The 20,319-nt window shown below is 37.2% G+C and overlaps 1 protein-coding gene across 5 annotated transcripts in view; it reads right to left on the bottom strand.

Moving 5' to 3' along the window:
* Nucleotides 1-7,761: 7,761 nt before the first annotated feature.
* The window catches only part of LOC144435083 (uncharacterized), a 73,688-nt gene continuing 61,130 nt past the window's right edge, over nucleotides 7,762-20,319 (bottom strand). For all 5 annotated transcript variants that reach the window (XM_078123631.1, XM_078123632.1, XM_078123633.1 and 2 more), the window contains 15 exons: nucleotides 19,936-20,049; nucleotides 19,472-19,585; nucleotides 18,867-18,980; nucleotides 14,803-15,165; nucleotides 14,270-14,389; nucleotides 13,759-13,872; nucleotides 13,386-13,505; nucleotides 12,429-12,542; nucleotides 12,007-12,129; nucleotides 11,632-11,745; nucleotides 11,096-11,206; nucleotides 10,392-10,529; nucleotides 9,617-9,736; nucleotides 9,216-9,329; nucleotides 7,762-8,954 (listed from right to left, as the gene is read on the bottom strand). In XM_078123631.1, the coding sequence (XP_077979757.1) occupies nucleotides 8,821-8,954; nucleotides 9,216-9,329; nucleotides 9,617-9,736; nucleotides 10,392-10,529; nucleotides 11,096-11,206; nucleotides 11,632-11,745; nucleotides 12,007-12,129; nucleotides 12,429-12,542; nucleotides 13,386-13,505; nucleotides 13,759-13,872; nucleotides 14,270-14,389; nucleotides 14,803-15,165; nucleotides 18,867-18,980; nucleotides 19,472-19,585; nucleotides 19,936-20,049 (2,027 nt within the window). In that variant the 3' untranslated portion in view covers nucleotides 7,762-8,820. The remainder of the gene's footprint in view (nucleotides 8,955-9,215; nucleotides 9,330-9,616; nucleotides 9,737-10,391; nucleotides 10,530-11,095; nucleotides 11,207-11,631; nucleotides 11,746-12,006; nucleotides 12,130-12,428; nucleotides 12,543-13,385; nucleotides 13,506-13,758; nucleotides 13,873-14,269; nucleotides 14,390-14,802; nucleotides 15,166-18,866; nucleotides 18,981-19,471; nucleotides 19,586-19,935; nucleotides 20,050-20,319) is intronic.

The raw sequence follows: 20,319 nt of genomic DNA, 5'->3' as shown, positions 1-20,319 counted from the left end.
CGCTTGAAAAAAATTGGGGAGAGGAGGAGATTCATGTCCGTACATCCCTTTCTCCTGTCTGCATTTTCGTAACGCGTCGAACATTTTCGAACACGTCTTGGCCATAGTCTGATTGTTATCACAAGGAGTTTCTGCTATAGTGGAGTCGCGCCATTTGTCTATATTATGAAAAAGATTAAATGCCAAGCCCGAAATAGTGTCATGGTTGTGCGACTCAGTAATCCCTACAGGAACACCTAAATTCGATATATCTTTATCTACCACGTCTGTCGCATGTCGGTGTGATGTATAATTCCGTCCATTAGAATTGGTAGTCGAGATCCTCCCGACGAAGAAATAACTGAATGCGACGCCAATAGTAACACCAACCAAGACAAAACGCGAACGTTTGAAAGAATTCAAGTACGCCATGAGATAGATCTAGCTAGGTGTATTCACAGTATATACATGTACAGGGAGGTACGCCGAGTAGTGCTACTTGTATTGAAAATATTTCCTGGTAACGGTGCCCAATACAAGCGGCCCGGCACTACACTCGTATATACATTCAGCTGGTACAGGATGAAATTATTGTCCCGTCATGTCAGTCGGTGATATGTGGATTACCGTAGCCCTTCAACGCTTCAGACAACTAGTGGGTGATTTGCCAGGCTTCAACTGATTTCCCTTATATAGTGTTATGTCACTTATTTGTGTAAAGTGTAACATATTGTTTGAACAACGATTAGGATCGGTCGACGTCACAGTTCCAGTTTTAACCATGAGTGATTTGGCTTACGTAATGAATATCGTAATATCAAACAAAGTCACGCCATTAGTTAGTCTTGCTGCTAGACGTTCGGGCTTTCTTCCGATACAATAAGCGAACGAAGTTCGCAGTGAGGGCTTGCCCGAACGTCTAGCAAATGTCATTTTCAGACTTCACATTCCATCGAGATGACATATGGCCGTGGGTTGGACCATGTATGCATATATACATGTTAATATATTCAATAACCCATGACCTCTTACTGCTAATGCTCTTTAATACTAATGTCCAATATCACGTGATGATAAAAAATTACTAACTATTATGTGTTATCAGTTTATGGTAATTGTGAGTTTGATGAGTGTGTTGATGTTGTCATTCATATAAAAAAATCAGCTATTGTCCTCTGTTTGTGCTTGTCGCTAATGCGGTTCTCTGATTGGCAGTTATTTATATCCCTGAACTGCAAGATGACATTTGCTAGACCTCGCCAATGTTCCATTCTCGATAGCGATGTTCGGTCGTGTGTCGTAAATTGTATCAGAAGAACATCTGAGGTCTAGCAGATAGACTAGCCATTAGTAGGCCTACGATGAGTGAGATAGCACGAACCTCAGACCACTCAGACCACTAGTGGTCTAACCACGAACGCATGTGCTTCAGGGGCAAAAGATCCGTGGGGAGGGGTGTATGTTACAGGACCCAACCCCCTTATATGAGTATACGTATATGTGCCGCCCTTTAGGGTGCATTTTCTAGCCCTTTTGGTCTAAAATGGGGTCTGTTTTTTCGAGTTGAAGAGTCTAAAATGGGATCCACTTTCCATTATTTTTTGTTTTGCTTGGTATAAAATGTGGTCCATTGTCCTTTTCCATTGGCGTCGTTTTCATCCTATATATGATGATTAATGACGCTGGGGGCGCTATCAAGTTCTTCTGTCGCAATACCACTGAAAAGTTAACTTTTAACCACAATCACTCGTGAGCTAATATTCTATTCAAAGATTGTCACGATGCAAAATAATGGCGTTATTAGGTATTTACGATTTATAGAAAACGATTGTTGATCATTGATGTGTTTGTTTTTTTTCAAATTCAAGTCTTTAGACGATTTAGCAGTTGAATGTACTGAGGAAAGGCATTATATTAGCACATATGAACAAGGACTATGACGTGTAAATACGAAAACAACTGAAATTGAGAATTTGTGTCAAATATGTAATCGTGAATACAAAATAAAATCAATTGAAATGGACACAGAAAAACAAACTGATTTACTTTCATGAGAGAATATTTATTAGTCATCATGAATGTCGTCATGGTTACATCCGTAGGTATTATAATTATACAAGCATACTTCACTGAACAATTAGAATAAATGCAATGTGTTATATATAATATATAATAGATTTTATATTAAAGACTAAACAATCCCACCCCCCAAAAAAGCAAAAAAAGAGGTGTAGTCGTATTAATAAAACAGCCATTTCATATTGGAAAGTACACTTTGGTGATAAACAGATATCAAAAAATCGTACACACAAATAGAAAGTGAGAATGCTAGAACTACATGCGTATGACATCTATTTACGACATATCTTCTCAAATGCAAACTGACAAAATTCATTATGTCAACTCTTAGCCGTTGCACTTATAATCGTGTGACGATCATATTTATTGTGATTCCCCAGTGTCAGGTTTACAGTTTGGTAATCAATTCGTAGTAGTGACTTTGGAGTTAATAGCACAGAGACGCTGTCATGGTAAATGTCGTGCCAAATAGCAAACAAACCTCTGAGCCAACCGAAGCAATTAAACATGTTTGAACTGTTCCAAAATCTTTTTCATTTTATAGCTGTCATGGTAAACTTTCAAGTCGCCCTTCGCCGTATTCTAACTGTGTTCGTAGGATTTTTAAATCATTCCTTCAAAGTTAGCATTTTTTATCGTTGCCAAGTTGCATGCATGACGGACCGGAGAGGAAAACAAATGTAATATTGAGAGTTGATCTAACGATACACTATTCATAATTATAACTATATGGTGGACGGTTTCAGAAGGGGCCAAATATACTCGTGTAGATTGTATTGTATTGTATTGTATTGTATTGTATTGTATTGTATTGTATTGTATTGTATTGTATTGTATTGTATTGTATTGTATTGTATTGTATTGTATTGTATTGTATTGTATTGTATTGTATTGTATTGTATTGTATTGCATTGCATTGCATTGCATTGTATTGTATTGCATTGTATTACATGGCATGGCATTGTATTGTATTGTATTGCACTGGGGGTCATCTTATTTTCAACAACTGAACGAAATTATGAACCACCCTGCTGTATTTAAATTTCCATACAACAAATGTATGTGCATACAATAAACCATAAACAATGGCTACAAATATACGTTCAAATATAGCAACTCTTTGTTTCTTAATACATCCCAAGCCTATGACATCGAGTCATAACATTGCACCTTTTAAGCACTTCTCAATATTGCAGGCCATGAGTTGCATTGTGTCATCATGTGATTTAAAACTTGCATGTGCAGCTAGCTATACACGTAACACATAAGAAATGAAATACCTTGAAATTTACTGGATGGACTGACTCTAAAATCTGTGCCTCCATTGACCTGAACATGTTGAATTGCACACAAACATAGCCAATAGAGACACACTTTCAAATAATTTAATGAATTTGTATCTCTAAATGGTAACTGACCTCCACTGTGCATGTTTTCCCCAAATTATCTAACTTTCTACTTGATCTTTTTTATTATTATTTGTGTCAATATGACTAGAAATGATTTAAACTTTTGAAACCCTAAAATTAGTGATACTTTTATGATATAACTAAGTTGCGTTTTACTTCTGAATGGTGCTCTAAAAGGCCTCCAAATGGTGTTCATTTTTCAAAAAGCCCCCCCCCCCCCGATTGTATATCAGGTGCGCACGCACCTAGCGTGCACTTCTCCCCATACTTTTTCCAGTTCTCTCCCTACTTTGAAACTTACTGAAACCCCTAGGTTTACAATTATATTAACTCCATTTCTAATATTGTACTTTATAATTAGCTGAATTAATCTATAATGGTAATAGTTCACTCAATCTAAGAGATATCCTAGAACTTTTGGTTACTAAACTATGAATATTTTGTATGTCCATGAACAGACAATCATACTTCTCATAGGGTTCCTGTCTAAAGAGCTTTATACATGTGAAGCAATGGATTTGGGATAGCAATTTACCAGATACACTTAAATTACTGTAAATGTAAGAAGTAAAATTAACTATGCAGTGTGCTGTATTGTGCTTTGAGAATCTAGAGTGCCTTTTGCAAGCACAAGAAGAATATTTCTTGTCAACAGATGTCGAGGGAGGGGGTCAGTGTTTTTTTTATTTGTCAGATTTTTTATTTGGATTGTTTTGTGGATGAATCACAGGGGGGGGGGGTTCACTATTTTTAAGTGCAACTGATCGCTCCCTTAGGGCTAGATTGACTTTGAACTTTTTATTACTTTTTATTACGTGTTTTATTTGCACATGTCAAAGTGTTTGTCAACACAGCCAACCTGCAGTGCACAGTCAGCGTAGAGAAACAGATATTCCGATGTTCCTGACCCTTTACCAAAATATACACAAGAATTGTGATTCCCGACAAATAAAAACTTATTTACTGCACAGATTTTTTGAAATTCCCGCGATGATAGGAGTGAAAAGCTATAAAATTTACGTCCTACGCTGTCGCCACGATCTGCTATACAGAGAGCTACTTCCAGTCCTAAAAGCATATGGCGCCATACTTGACCTTCATGAATATTTATTAATATACGTCATCTTCGGCTTCACTCGGAGATATTTTTCCACGTTCGGACTAATCCTTTGACACGAAAACACGTCTTAGCGGGAAGTACCCGGATGGCAATGTAGTTGTATAGTAATTGTGGGTGTGTACGCCCAAATACATTTACAAGCAACGCTCGGCGAAATTTTCCCCGATTTATTTCCAAAAATTTGACTAAATTTGACGTTTTTGTCCTGAATTTTGCTTCCACCAACCAATGATTGTTTCATACATCGATTTACAAGGTATTTTAAGTCTGTATTCGAAGTTTCATGAAAATTGAACTTTGAAGTCAACAGTGTACGCTACAGATCTACGGGCCTCGCCGGGCCAGCGATTCTTCTCCGTCTACCTTTAAACATGAAAGTACATCTCTACATTTGCGCCCTACTGCTCACTACACAAGTTAAGCAATCGGAAGGTAAGTATTGTTAAGTTAATCACCTTCTGTTGTTTAAAATCGCTGATCGTGTACATGCGCGCGCGCGAGAGAGAGAGAGAGAGAGAGAGAGAGAGAGAGAGAGAGAGAGAGAGAGAGAGAGAGAGGAGAGAGAGAGAGAGAGAGAGAGAGAGAGAGAGAGAGAGAGAGAGAGAGAGAGAGGGGGGGGGATAGGGAGGGAGAGAGAGTTTTAGCGTATTATTATATGTATAATGTCTCAAGTAAGGCTGCGACCTCTTATTTTTCAAATACCCCACTGCACACTCAACAATTTCGAATTACCCCATGCACTCTCATAACAGCTCTACTCCTGCTACGTAATCGTTGCCGGATTTGATATGGATTAAGTTCAATCTATAAAACTGCAAGATACGTCGTGTGACTTGTGTCCGGAACACCGGCCTCCTGTGAGATTGACCTTCACAGCGCCCTCACACATCGGTCAAAAGCAGCTGAGTAATTCAATATATTTTCAAGTAACCCCCTTTTTAGTCACCGCATATTTCAGGTACCCCCCCCCCCCACCCATCCCCCGACATATACATCAAAGTTTCACACACACGCTCAAATCACACTGATATTTTCAGTGTAAGATGCCTAAGGAATCGTGACAAATAGATTTGCAATAATCATTTTCATATATTATTGGTTACCTATTAACATTTGTCTCCTGTTTAAAGCGGTGAGTGTGTGTGCTTTTACCACTTGTTTAAATGGTGGAACCTGCCTGAGTATGTATGACTCGCACTACTGTGCCTGCATTGATTGTTATATGGGAACATACTGCGAAACATGTAAGTCGCGGTTGCTATCAATCTTATAAAGTTTACTTAAAGACTAATACACACTCACTTTTTATTGAAGTTACTTGATTAAATGAGGCCTTAGCTTTATCAAACATGTTTGATCATAAAACCTGAACGGTATTTTGCGAACGGCTGTACCATGTCTGTGGAATTATCAATAGGTGTGGAGATTGACATTGGTATCATCAAACGTAAAGTACACAATTAAAAAACTGCTTTGTCTATCGAATAGTGATAGTGTCATTGCAATGCGGTAAAATTTATTTATTTATTTATTTATTTATTTAAGATTTATTTATTTTTGTCATTGTGATATCTCATACTAATGCTGGACATGTTCAATGCCCAACGATGAAAATACACACATAGGTTTGTTGCGACGGTTTTTCCTTTTCCACGTTATCTGTAAGTCTTACGAGTCATACTAAATATTCGAAAAATGTCACGACATATGTAGAAATGTAAAAGTAATTTGAGCCCCCTTCCCATATAATCAATCCTAGATGAATCTAAATTCTGAGATGACGTCAGTACTATTAAATTTGAAGAGAAACAACTATATTTCATGAATGTGTTTGTTTGTTTGTTTGTTTGTTTGTTTGTTTAACCTTTGACCCATCTCTTCGCAATACAGTTTATGACCCTTGTCTACTTCGCCCATGTCAAAATGGAGGAACGTGTAACCCAGTGGAGGGCTCTTGCAAGGAATATAGTTGTACTTGTCCTGAATGTTATTCAGGTTACAACTGTGAGAGATGTAAGTATGTTCTAATTTTTCATCCAGTTGAAGAAATGTATCCTGAACATTTTGTGAGATTTTGAGATTTTCTTTTTTGTTCTCATAACTGACGTCATCACTGTGTGGCCATTGTTTCAAGACACTAACATTGTTTATTTTCATAACCCTGTTCTAGAGAGGTCGTGCGATGCAGGATCCATGAAAGATTTTGTTCCCCTTTCAAATCTCGCAGTTGATGACGAGGATGTGTATTTCGTATTTAGTGTAGCTGCCTTATCCTTTTAGTCCTATATCCATGTCAACAAAAATAGAGTGACGTCAAGGACAAAGTTTGAGGAGTGTTAAGGTTGTTATGTTAGACGAGCCTTTTTGTGTCATCATTTTGCATCGTTCACCATGACCACCACTTATGAAATGACTATAAAATTACATGGTGTCACCCGTACCCACCATCCATTTGACTTATAAGTCAATCCTGTGTGTGGTATCACGAACTTAATACAGGCTTAATCCAATTCCCACTGATAATAGGGGATTTTTTTTTATCTCAACAAAGAGATTTTTCGCTAGTTTCACGTTGATTGCTGAGATTAGTATACCCATGCTCCTGTTCGTTTTGTTTGGTGTTTCAGATCTGAACGAAAACAGTGGTATTTGTACAATGCCCGATGCGAGATGTGTTTCATATTTTCCGTAAGTCCCAGAATGCACCGAAAAAAGTGATGGCCATGACCTTGAAGAAAGAAGTTTACATTCCTAGAATCTGTATTTTTTACATAACTTATGCATACTGAATGTAATTCAATATGCTCCTCTTTTGTTTGAAGTAAATGTTCGCCTTATACACTGTGTTCAACATTCAGACCCGATATAACATTTCTGTCGTATATTACGATGTAATGTGTAAGATGTACAAATGGAAGTTGTCTGAGAAATGAGAAATGGCGTATTACGGACACACAGACAGACGCACGCACGCACGCATTTGCAAGGGTCTGTTGACCTAGTGAGCACATGTATAACTCCTAACTTATCGTTTTTTTCGAATATGGTCGTTGACGGATATCAACAATAATAGAAAAAATATATAATCGAGGGAGCGCTATTTTGTCCACAGGATACCTGACTCATAAATACTGATGTAATGAATGTCATTGAGACAACCAGTTAAATTGTTCACCTTGTTTTAAAAATCTTTATTAGTTTACAAATTCATTCAAATAATATTACATCATAATATATATATCGTAATTTTAAAAAATTGACTAGCAATCTCTCTTTATATTGACACCAAATTAACCATGTTTCTACATTATACAGTAAAAGTACAAGTACACCACATATACAAAATCGAACTTTTTTATTTAGTACTATTCCTGGATAATAATTATATTAATTTTAATCGAAGTTTCAAGGTGATTCCATATTTTAAAGCAAATCGGAAAAATAAATGAACGGTATAGTAAAAAAAAATATTTGTTTCATCAAAAGATGTTAAATGTATATTGATAATAACTGAACCGGAGTACATAGATACTGGCATAAAGGAAAATCATACATGATGACAACAGAGATGATTTGTTATGAACAAAAAGAACACTGATATTGAGGATATAGGTATACTGAAACACACATTGATACCAAAGCATCCCATGGAAGCACTAAAAAAGAACATTACTACAAAGCTGAGAAAAAAATATGCATATTTTCCGACAATGGTTTTGTTATACAGGAGTATTGGGCGAGACAGGTTGACCAATGAGTGAGGCGCCCCCCCCCTCCCCCATCACGATGTACCTTACAGACTAATGAAAATAAGAGGGTTGTGAAGACTTATGATGAACTGGTAAACAGTTGATGTCGTTTTACCATGGAATTATTCCCTAGAGAATTATTGAACCTGTGTAGTCACACATTGTGACAATCAAAACATCAATTGAAGATATAAATCATAAACGTACGGATGGTTGAGTCGGGTATTCAATCAAAAGTACTGACGGAAACATATGTCTACAAATCATATATGTAGATATTTGTATCGGTTACCATATTTTGAACAATCTCTATAAATCAAAGACAGCCTTTATGGACAGAAAAAATAACTTTGTCTAACCCTGAAGTCGTACACTACACCGTATCTGCTTTTCCAGAAAACAAATACAACATGTACTGTCAGAATTATTCTTTGCATAGTTAAAGGTTTCAAACTATAGAAAGATTCCTAGCGAATTGTAAAGTCTATTTCTGTCTTCGTCTCGATGTATACATACATATCAAAATTATACCAAACACGAGTATCAAAACTGCCAGAACAACAATAATGATGATCCAGACAGGCTCTAGTAGCACGTTAGATGGTACATCTTCTTGCACTGAAAATTAAACAAACAGTAATGTCATTTCAAGGAATAATGACGAAAGAACTTTGCACATCTAAACCATTACAGCGACCCCCCTCTCTCCCCCAACACATAAATTCGCTTAGATATGGGTACCTCACATAGATCGAACTCGAGTACAAATGAAAGCCTCTGCTTTCATTAACGTTCATAATTAATCGAATTGAAGAAATACAAATTAGCTATATATAGTCTACTGAGGGTCGCACAAAAACATTTGACCGTCACACTTACCTGCACTACAGTCGTCACCTGACGCGCCTTCAGGGCATGTACAAGTGAATTGGTTGACTAGATTATTGCATGTTCCTCCATTCCGACATGGATTAGAATTACATTCATTGATCTCTGACAAAAAGAGAAGAAAATGTATCGGAAAACATTAAAGTGTCATATGTCATTTAAAACTGTTGATGGTGGTTACATGCGTATTAGAATGGAATATATCAAAGGAATGTGACAGAGAACCAGTAACAATGATACCATGATGATGACGTCATACTTCATACCTAAAGCTCTGATCAGGAAACATAACCAAACTATATTGTACACAAACCTAAAAAAGACACAAGGGATGACGGCCTCTGATGCTACAATTGAAAAATGTACAAAAAATACAGACAAATACAACTAACCTGATTCACAGTTGGCTCCTGTATAGCCTGGTATACAATCACATCGATAACTATCTTCGAAATCTTTACAAATCCCATGTCCACAGGGGTTCTCAGTCTTTGACTCACAGTTATTAAGATCTGTTGATAGACAATCAGATTTTTAAGAATAATTATGTCCCAAACTTGAAATAACTGATATGATAGGATATCACTTCTCAAAGTGAATTTTTTGGCAAACTCCTATCCTTTTTACACCCAGCATAGTCTCCGAAACAAATACACAACTGTAAGAACGGTCTCGTCTAGAGCCTATGACATTATTGATACCATAAGTGTTAATTAACTTTCATGCTGTGCTTGAGAGAACTATTCGGATAGCGCTCGTTCAATTTGTGATTGTCATACTGAGTTGTCTCAGAGTCCGCACGCGCGCAAGCACTCGGTGTTTTTGCTAAACCAATCTTTTATATGATTAGCATTGTCAAAATTGAAACAAATGGTTGGAAAAGACCAAGGAATACCCTTTTATTAAACCTTTCCAGTACTGTAACATGTAAAGTTACAAGAACGAACTATATTCCAGTTAGCATAAATTGCAAGTGGGCAACACTTAGTTATGTAAATTGAACTTCACATACTTTATACAATAAATGCCAATGACATTATCAAACATTTTGGGAAACTAAAACCTGAATCAAAATATATCTTACATACTTAACTAAGTAAGATTACATGAGATATTTCTCAATGAGCAGTCCACGTATGGACATGTGGACTACTAACAAACACTCACCCGTTTCACAATTGTCACCAGTAAAGCCAGGCAAACAGACACATAAAGATCTGACTTGACCGTACTTATCTGTCAATCTTATACAGGAGGCACCATTGCGGCATGAATTTAATTGAGGTGGACAGTTTTCTGGAATCTCTGTAGGGAGAAAATATTACGGCAAAACATCGGGTTATACTTCCTGAAATATGCTTCTATATGAAATATGACACAAACTGACTTCAAGCACTGACAGTGAAGCAAGGTATAAGTATGTGACACATTTTAATTTAGTGAAACGTCACATATGTATAACTATTGACCTTAATTCTTTGAAAACTTGATGTTTAAACATATTACGAATACGGCTTTTTCACAATAACACATGTCAGCGAGGAAAGTTATTTTTGATGATGCCAGCCAAAGCCGGTCTTTAAAGGTCATGTGATTCTATTCTGACCAGTAGGAGCTTTTGTAAGAACGTTGAGGTGTAACAACAAATCATAATTGGCCATTCACAAATGTAGGAAACCACTGCAACATTATAGTTCTGTTGTTCTAGTAGTTGATTGGCGTATGTATATTTTCGAGTACCCATTTCTGGTAAGTCAATCATTGTTATATAGGTGACTCACAGAATACTGCTAACAAATAGAAAAAACTTCAAATATGCATTACAATGATAACAAAAACAACATATTTATGTGAGTAATAAGACTGCTTACCTTTCTCACATCTATCACCCGTATAGGCAGCAAGACAATTACACATGGCTCTGCCTTGAGTATTTAGAACACACACACCATCATTCAGACAGTTAATAGCATCGCAACCAGCTGTAAGATAATTGAAAAGGTTATATAAAAACGGATCCGGATGCCTTGACAACTACATCAATGTATTAGTATGATTGATTGTTATGTAACTTCAGAATGTTTCGGTTGCTTAGGATTATATGATGTATACATGTATTTGAATCTACATATGAGCTGACATATCACCACAAGCCAACAGTGGTGTCGCTCTTACTTCCGGGTGCGTTATAACACAATTCAGTAGTGGTGGCGCTCTTACTTCCTGTCCAGATATTCGTACAGCGCCACCACTATCTGAGTGTGGTGTACCAAAGATCAACACAAGCTTACATACTAATTGTGTGACATAAACACTTATACAGCTCTAATAAGTTTTGTTCCCAGTTAATCTCCCGATGTGTGAAAATGCACTATTTCATTTTAATACTACATGTATATAGCATTACATTTTTCACAGTTGACACCACCAATGTCTTCACCACATATGCACATATATTTGTTGGGCATATCTCGACAAAATCCGCCATTTCGGCAGGGGTTGGATGCGCATTCATTTATATCTGCAGAGGAAACAGAAAAAAAAACGTGACGAAGGGTCAGTTAAAACACGACACTGCGTTAAAATAGTACAACTGAGATTTCCTACAAAATCATGTACAGAATTGATAGGAAGGTATGACCACAACAATACTGTAAAACTAGACTACATGGGCACAAATGGGTTATTATTGGTGTACGACTCCATGATCACATCCTGTCCACGCCTCTTGATTGCAATGTTAAACTCTTCTAAAAATGCCTGTAACATTACGTCAACGTACCATTGTCACATAATGTTCCCATGTAACCAGAAGGGCATGTACACGTAAATTCACTACCACCTTGGTTTTCGCACGCTGCATTGTGGTAACAAGGATTCGAATTGCAGCCAAGTGGACCAGTGTCTTGAAAAAAAATAGAACAGGTTTTTGTTGGTATAACACAAGTCAGAAAATTGTGGACATCAAATTTTATACAGCCGTGGGACAGTCATTCCATCTTTACATATGCTATATGTCCAATATCAGGGTAAATAGGAATGAATGTGATCAAAGTAGTATGGTATCTCGTGTACAAAACAAAATAAATGCCACTGTTTCATGAAGTAGTGAACATGTTTTCAGGAAATAGTTTTGATGAAATGAATGTAATTTTGTCATAGGAATGAGGGTAAAAACACAGAAAATACATTTTATAAACTTACATGCTTCACAGTTGTCACCAAAGAAATGATCACGGCAATGACACGTGTAACGGTTTTTACCATCCACACACGTCCCGCCATTCAGACATGGACTACTGTCACATTCTCTCACATCTGTAAAAAGAAAGATTCATTAACGGGGACATTCAGTAAGTAGGCAATTTCAAACAAGTGATATTCACAATTTATATTGTACTATCATGTTTGACCAAAATCACACACAGTTACAAAGGTCATGAGTAGAATATCACAAGAGTCGTTCTATGAGTCACGGTGGTTGTATAATTCACGGAACTTGAACTTCAACTTGAACGTATCTTTATTTCTGTAACTCTTGAAAGTATACGAGCTGAAGCTATTCACTCATGTAGCCGTATTGGCCACGTCTGCACTTTTGACTAACTAGCTTGTTGCGCATACTTATATAATAAGGAAAAGATCGTGTTATGAAAGATATGCAGAAAGAGGGAGATGATTGAAAGATATTAAGAAGATGAGTCCAGGTGACTTGATAATGGAATGTGCATAGAAATCGAATCGAATATTCATGAAGCACAGCAAAGGAATAATGTACGGTAAATCACAAAACAAAAGACATGGACATATTACAAAGGAGACAGACATAAGAATAATTTGTCATGATCAAACGTTAGCAAACATTACAACTATGACATATGTACAATGTTATTTATATATCATTTTGGATCTTCTTTTCCCTTCTAACATATTAATTGGGCAAATTCAATATACTGTAAAGGTGGTCTGAATTATATTCTAAATGTAACATCACTGTCTGCCCTTTCAGCACAATGTTTTCTGATATGTGGTGGACAAATAGCATCTGAAATTATTTCATTTCATCTAGAAACCTTGTTGGAACTCCTCTTTTTTTCTCAAACTCCTCTTTTTTTCTCAAACAGATTCTGACAGGGACGAAGATGAAAGGGAATAACGTACCATAAAAACAGTTAGGTCCGGTTACACCCGGTTGGCAAGTGCAGGTATACGAGGTACCGTCCTCAGAGTCGACACATGTTCCTCCATTACCACATGGATCCAAATCACATGGTTTTGTGCCTATAACAAAGATGAACAAAAAATAAACCAAGGAAGCTAGGCAGGCCTATACAGGAAACGGATTCTTATACAACAGAACAATAAATATAGTTGTTTTCTGTGCATGGAGATATGGAGTCCGATGAATTCATTTTTTGTGGTTTGTACAAGATAGGTCTGCTATGTATGGAGGACTGCACATTACCTCAAAATGTACTGACTTAATAATCAGGTGGTATTGTTTTTATTGAAGGGCAATATAAATTCTACTAACCACGCATGCAGTAAGGCTCCTCTACACCAGGTAGACAGATGCAAGCATAGTTGTGATGAAGATCGACGCACAATGTATCAAATGGACATGGATGGCTGGCACAGTCGTTAATTTCTGCAATAAAAATGATACAAAGTATTATAGTGTTTCCCTCATCCACTTCTCTCCCTCCCTCCCCCCCCTCTCTCTCTCTCTCTCTCTCTCTCTCTCTCTCTCTCTCTCTCTCTCTCTCTCTCTCTCTCTCTCTCTCTCTCTCTCTCTCTCTCTCTCTCTCTCTCTCTCTCTCTCTCTCTCTCTCTCTCTCTCTCTCTCTCTCTCTCTCTCTCTCTCTCTCACTCCACCACTGCAGCATTAACTTTTCTTTAGAGACACAGCCCTGATTTTGGGGCCATTCCCAGAAGATCCCACATGGTCATCCCTCTATCCTTATTGCGACTGATGACAAACAATGCCGTGATACCAGACTCTCCAGATGACGTTTATATTGGACCACAATTAGATAAAATCTTACCAATTACTGTTTCACAGTTTCTTCCAGTATATTCTTCAGTACATGCACAGGCATATTGCCCTATTCCATTGATACAAGTACCACCATTGGTACAAGGATACGAAGCACACTCATCTTGGTCTATCAAATGCAAATATCAAAAACAAGTCTAAAACAGGAATTGATTTTATTACAAGTGAAATCATGAATTGGAATACCGAATTTGAGAAATGTACATCTGTGGGCGACTTTTTCTGTAGTTAAAATTGCATAAATGATTGTATTTAACATTGAAAAAATCTTCTAGATTTACTGTTAAACAAGTATATATCAAAATATGTACATGTAATCTAAAACGCTAAAAGCATTTCCTTGATTGAATATTGGACATTTTTTAAAGTTTGAGCTTTTAATATGCTACGTTGTAACATATGTAGACTTAAATTACCTTTTACAATGTTTGATATCATCGAAAGTTCTCATAACAGTATGTAAACTGTGTTAGGTAGCACTAAATGTAAAATCACTTAATATCCTACAACCATACCACTCACCATCATATATTGCATTTGACTCCAGGGCAACTGAGAAACCCTTCTCTGTCTTTTCATGATCTGAAGCGAACGTCAACCAGGCAATATTTCCAGCAGTTTTGAAGTTAATTGGCATATCCATACCGGAATATGTAAGAATTTGTGAGCCGTATCTATCAACATCATTTCCGTTGCCAACCTTCACCAGGTCGTAGCGGAATTCTGTAGCGAACTCTTCAAAACGGATATGTAGCACATATGCAGGGTCTGTTTCAATAATCCATTGGCAGTATTCGTTGTCTTGGTAATTTGAGGGAAAGTTTGGTGTGTGCAATTCTATCGTGTCTCCTGCAGACACTGTGAAGTTGGCAATACAACCGATTTCTGAAAAAGTGGTAAAAGTAGTCTTAGTGCTCAGACCATCGTTACATCTCGGATCGTCTGTCAACACACCTCAAACTATACTGATTTCAAATTTGGGATCATGTGATACTGGTTGGCAACTAACTACTTATCATGTGATACTGGTTGGCAACTAACTACTTATCATGTGATACTGGTTGGCAACTAACTACTTATCATGTGATACTGGTTGGCCACTAACTACTGATCATGTGATACTGGTTGGCCACTAACTACTGATCATGTGATACTGGTTGGCCACTAACTACTTATCATGTGATACTGGTTGGCCACTAACTACTGATCATGTGATACTGGTTGGCCACTAACTACTGATCATGTGATACTGGTTGGCAGTTAACTACTGATCATGTGATACTGGTTGGCAACTAACTACTTATCATGTGATACTGGTTGGCAGTTAACTACTGATCATGTGATACTGGTTGGCCACTAACTACTGATCATGTGATACTGGTTGGCCACTAACTACTGATCATGTGATACTGGTTGGCAGTTAACTACTTATCATGTGATACTGGTTGGCCACTAACTACTTATCATGTGATACTGGTTGGCCACTAACTACTGATCATGTGATACTGGTTGGCCACTAACTACTGATCATGTGATACTGGTTGGCAACTAACTACTTATCATGTGATACTGGTTGGCCACTAACTACTTATCATGTGATACTGGTTGGCCACTAACTACTTATCATGTGATACTGGTTGGCCACTAACTACTTATCATGTGATACTGGTTGGCCACTAACTACTTATCATGTGATACTGGTTGGCAACTAACTACTGATCATGTGATACTGGTTGGCCACTAACTACTGATCATGTGATACTGGTTGGCCACTAACTACTGATCATGTGATACTGGTTGGCAGTTAACTACTTATCATGTGATACTGGTTGGCAACTAACTACTGATCATGTGATACTGGTTGGCAGTTAACTACTTATCATGTGATACTGGTTGGCAACTAACTACTTATCATGTGATACTGGTTGGCCACTAACTACTTATCATGTGATACTGGTTGGCAACTAACTACTTATCATGTGATACTGGTTGGCAACTAACTACTTATCATGTGATACTGGTTGGCCACTAACTACTGATCATGTGATACTGGTTGGCCACTAACTACTTATCATGTGATACTGGTTGGCCACTAACTACTTATCATGTGATACTGGTTGGCCACTAACTACTGATCATGTGATACTGGTTGGCCACTAACTACTGATCATGTGATACTGGTTGGCCACTAACTACTTATCATGTGATACTGGTTGGCAACTAACTACTGATCATGTGATACTGGTTGGCCACTAACTACTGATCATGTGATACTGGTTGGCAACTAACTACTTATCATGTGATACTGGTTGGCAGTTAACTACTTATCATGTGATACTGGTTGGCAACTAACTACTTATCATGTGATACTGGTTGGCAGTTAACTACTTATCATGTGATACTGGTTGGCAACTAACTACTGATCATGTGATACTGGTTGGCCACTAACTACTGATCATGTGATACTGGTTGGCCACTAACTACTGATCATGTGATACTGGTTGGCAGTTAACTACTTATCATGTGATACTGGTTGGCAACTAACTACTTATCATGTGATACTGGTTGGCAGTTAACTACTGATCATGTGATACTGGTTGGCAACTAACTACTGATCATGTGATACTGGTTGGCAGTTAACTACTGATCATGTGATACTGGTTGGCAACTAACTACTTATCATGTGATACTGGTTGGCCACTAACTACTTATCATGTGATACTGGTTGGCAACTAACTACTGATCATGTTATACTGGTTGGCCACTAACTACTGATCATGTGATACTGGTTGGCAACTAACTACTGATCATGTGATACTGGTTGGCAGTTAACTACTGATCATGTGATACTGGTTGGCAACTAACTACTGATCATGTGATACTGGTTGGCAACTAACTACTGATCATGTGATACTGGTTGGCAACTAACTACTGATCATGTGATACTGGTTGGCAACTAACTACTTATCATGTGATACTGGTTGGCCACTAACTACTGATCATGTGATACTGGTTGGCCACTAACTACTTATCATGTGATACTGGTTGGCCACTAACTACTTATCATGTGATACTGGTTGGCCACTAACTACTTATCATGTGATACTGGTTGGCCACTAACTACTGATCATGTGATACTGGTTGGCCACTAACTACTGATCATGTGATACTGGTTGGCCACTAACTACTTATCATGTGATACTGGTTGGCAACTAACTACTTATCATGTGATACTGGTTGGCCACTAACTACTGATCATGTGATACTGGTTGGCCACTAACTACTTATCATGTGATACTGGTTGGCAACTAACTACTTATCATGTGATACTGGTTGGCAACTAACTACTTATCATGTGATACTGGTTGGCAGTTAACTACTTATCATGTGATACTGGTTGGCAGTTAACTACTTATCATGTGATACTGGTTGGCAACTAACTACTTATCATGTGATACTGGTTGGCAGTTAACTACTTATCATGTGATACTGGTTGGCAACTAACTACTTATCATGTGATACTGGTTGGCAGTTAACTACTTATCATGTGATACTGGTTGGCAACTAACTACTTATCATGTGATACTGGTTGGCAGTTAACTACTTATCATGTGATACTGGTTGGCAGTTAACTACTGATCATGTGATACTGGTTGGCAACTAACTACTGATCATGTGATACTGGTTGGCAACTAACTACTGATCATGTGATACTGGTTGGCCACTAACTACTGATCATGTGATACTGGTTGGCCACTAACTACTGATCATGTGATACTGGTTGGCCACTAACTACTGATCATGTGATACTGGTTGGCAACTAACTACTTATCATGTGATACTGGTTGGCAACTAACTACTGATCATGTGATACTGGTTGGCAACTAACTACTGATCATGTGATACTGGTTGGCAACTAACTACTGATCATGTGATACTGGTTGGCAACTAACTAGTGATCATGTGATACTGGTTGGCCACTAACTACTGATCATGTGATACTGGTTGGCCACTAACTACTGATCATGTGATACTGGTTGGCAACTAACTACTTATCATGTGATACTGGTTGGCAGTTAACTACTTATCATGTGATACTGGTTGGCAACTAACTACTTATCATGTGATACTGGTTGGCAACTAACTACTTATCATGTGATACTAATTGGCCACTAACTACTTAGTAATCGGTTTAATCATTTGTTTTCAAATATATATTCAACTCGGATTACTGGTACTCAACTGCAACTCCATCACACAGTAATGAAGACTATAAAGTTATATTAAATTGGATTGAACTGAATTGAATTGAAACATGCGTATTGGCTGTATAAATGTAAAACACTAATGTACAGAAATCATGAGTAGTAACTGTATTGAAACTTTTAAGTGACGTCTTTTACACACATCGCCAATTCCCATATCAATTAACTGATTGTTTATACTTCATGAACTTTCTTTCAAAGCTTAAATCATTTTTCTTTAAAGTATTTTTAAGCCGTACACACTATGGTTATAAAAATACGTTTTAATATTGTTATCAAAAAGGATAATTTACTACATTAAAGCAAGAAAACCAAACTTACTAATTTCGCAGTTATCTCCTCTGAAATCTGTAGGACAGTTACAGATATACCTATTCACCATATCGACACAATCACCACCATTTCTACATGGGTTTGTAGCACACTCGTTGATATCTGAAGGTAAGTGAAAGCAAGAGGAATTAACAAATATTTACAGTAATACACAATACTATACTGTGCTTTCAAAATGTAGTTTTGCAGAGATATTGCCAGAATGCAGATTTTGGTTTGTGTAAAGATGCTTGTTGAGTTTTATTAATGTATTAATTTCATTCTAACAATCACAACCGTATTCTATCTAGCAAGTTGTTCACTGCGAAGATCGCAGCCCAGAATACACACCACCATACTACTCAATGTGTCCAAAATACGGTCATATACTCGGATACAAAATTCTTACCTAGACCCCAAAACACAACACTTGGCAAAGAATGTCAAATGAAAGGAAATGTCCTACGAGACATTACCACCTTAGTACACTTGTATTGATTATTGCTATCAACTTGCATATGGTATTGGGTGATAATCACTGATGAAATCCCAAGACACCACGTCACATTTACCATTGACTGAACCTTTTCTTGTATTTTATTTACAAATCTCACCTGTTTCGCATTCTGTTCCGGTGTAACCAGGAGCACATCGGCATATATAAAACGATAAATTGTTTGTACATTCGCCACCATTTTTGCACGGGTCACTTTCACATGGATTGATAGCTGGAAGAACATACAATTGACAGTTAGTTTGATGATGGTAAATGTGACATTGTAACTATATGTTGTAGAATTTCTAATGAGTGTTTGAGGTACAAACTGAATTGCAATGGACCATAAAACACATGGATCATACAAACAAGAGTTAACGATTTGCCATTGAGTCATGTCTAACAATATAACATGTGTGCAAACATATACAATACTATGCATACAATTATCATGATTGGCAAAAATATAATTATTTTTAATTTTTATATTTGGGTGATGAAAACCGTTCGGACTTACGATTCAGACGTTCGACGATCTCCCTTCTATTGGCTATAAATATAACGGCATAAAAGAACACCTACCTGTTTGACAGTTAACGCCAGTCCATTGTTGTTGACAGGTACACACATACTGGTTTATGAGATTACGGCATTGACCGCCGTTCAAGCAAGGTGCACTAGCACACTCATCCACATCTGAAGGGTTATATAGATACATAGACACATGAATAATAGGTAGATAAGTTCAAATTCACATAATAACTAAGCAAACAGTTTATACACATACTAGGTAAATTTGGTTCGATTTTCAAAAAATTATAGCTATCACAGAAATGTCATTATCATTTTAAAGGGGGAACATTAGTTCTACCAGTGCACCACCTTAAATGTTTCTCCAAAATCAGAAAAAAGAAAGTTTTGAAAATTACACACTTTATAAATATGTCAACGTTTCGCAAAGTACTG

Source organism: Glandiceps talaboti, chromosome 5 (assembly GCF_964340395.1).
Source record: "Glandiceps talaboti chromosome 5, keGlaTala1.1, whole genome shotgun sequence".
In the NCBI taxonomy this organism is placed as follows: Eukaryota; Metazoa; Hemichordata; class Enteropneusta; family Spengelidae; genus Glandiceps; species Glandiceps talaboti.
This window is presented reverse-complemented; position numbering and strand designations above follow the sequence as displayed.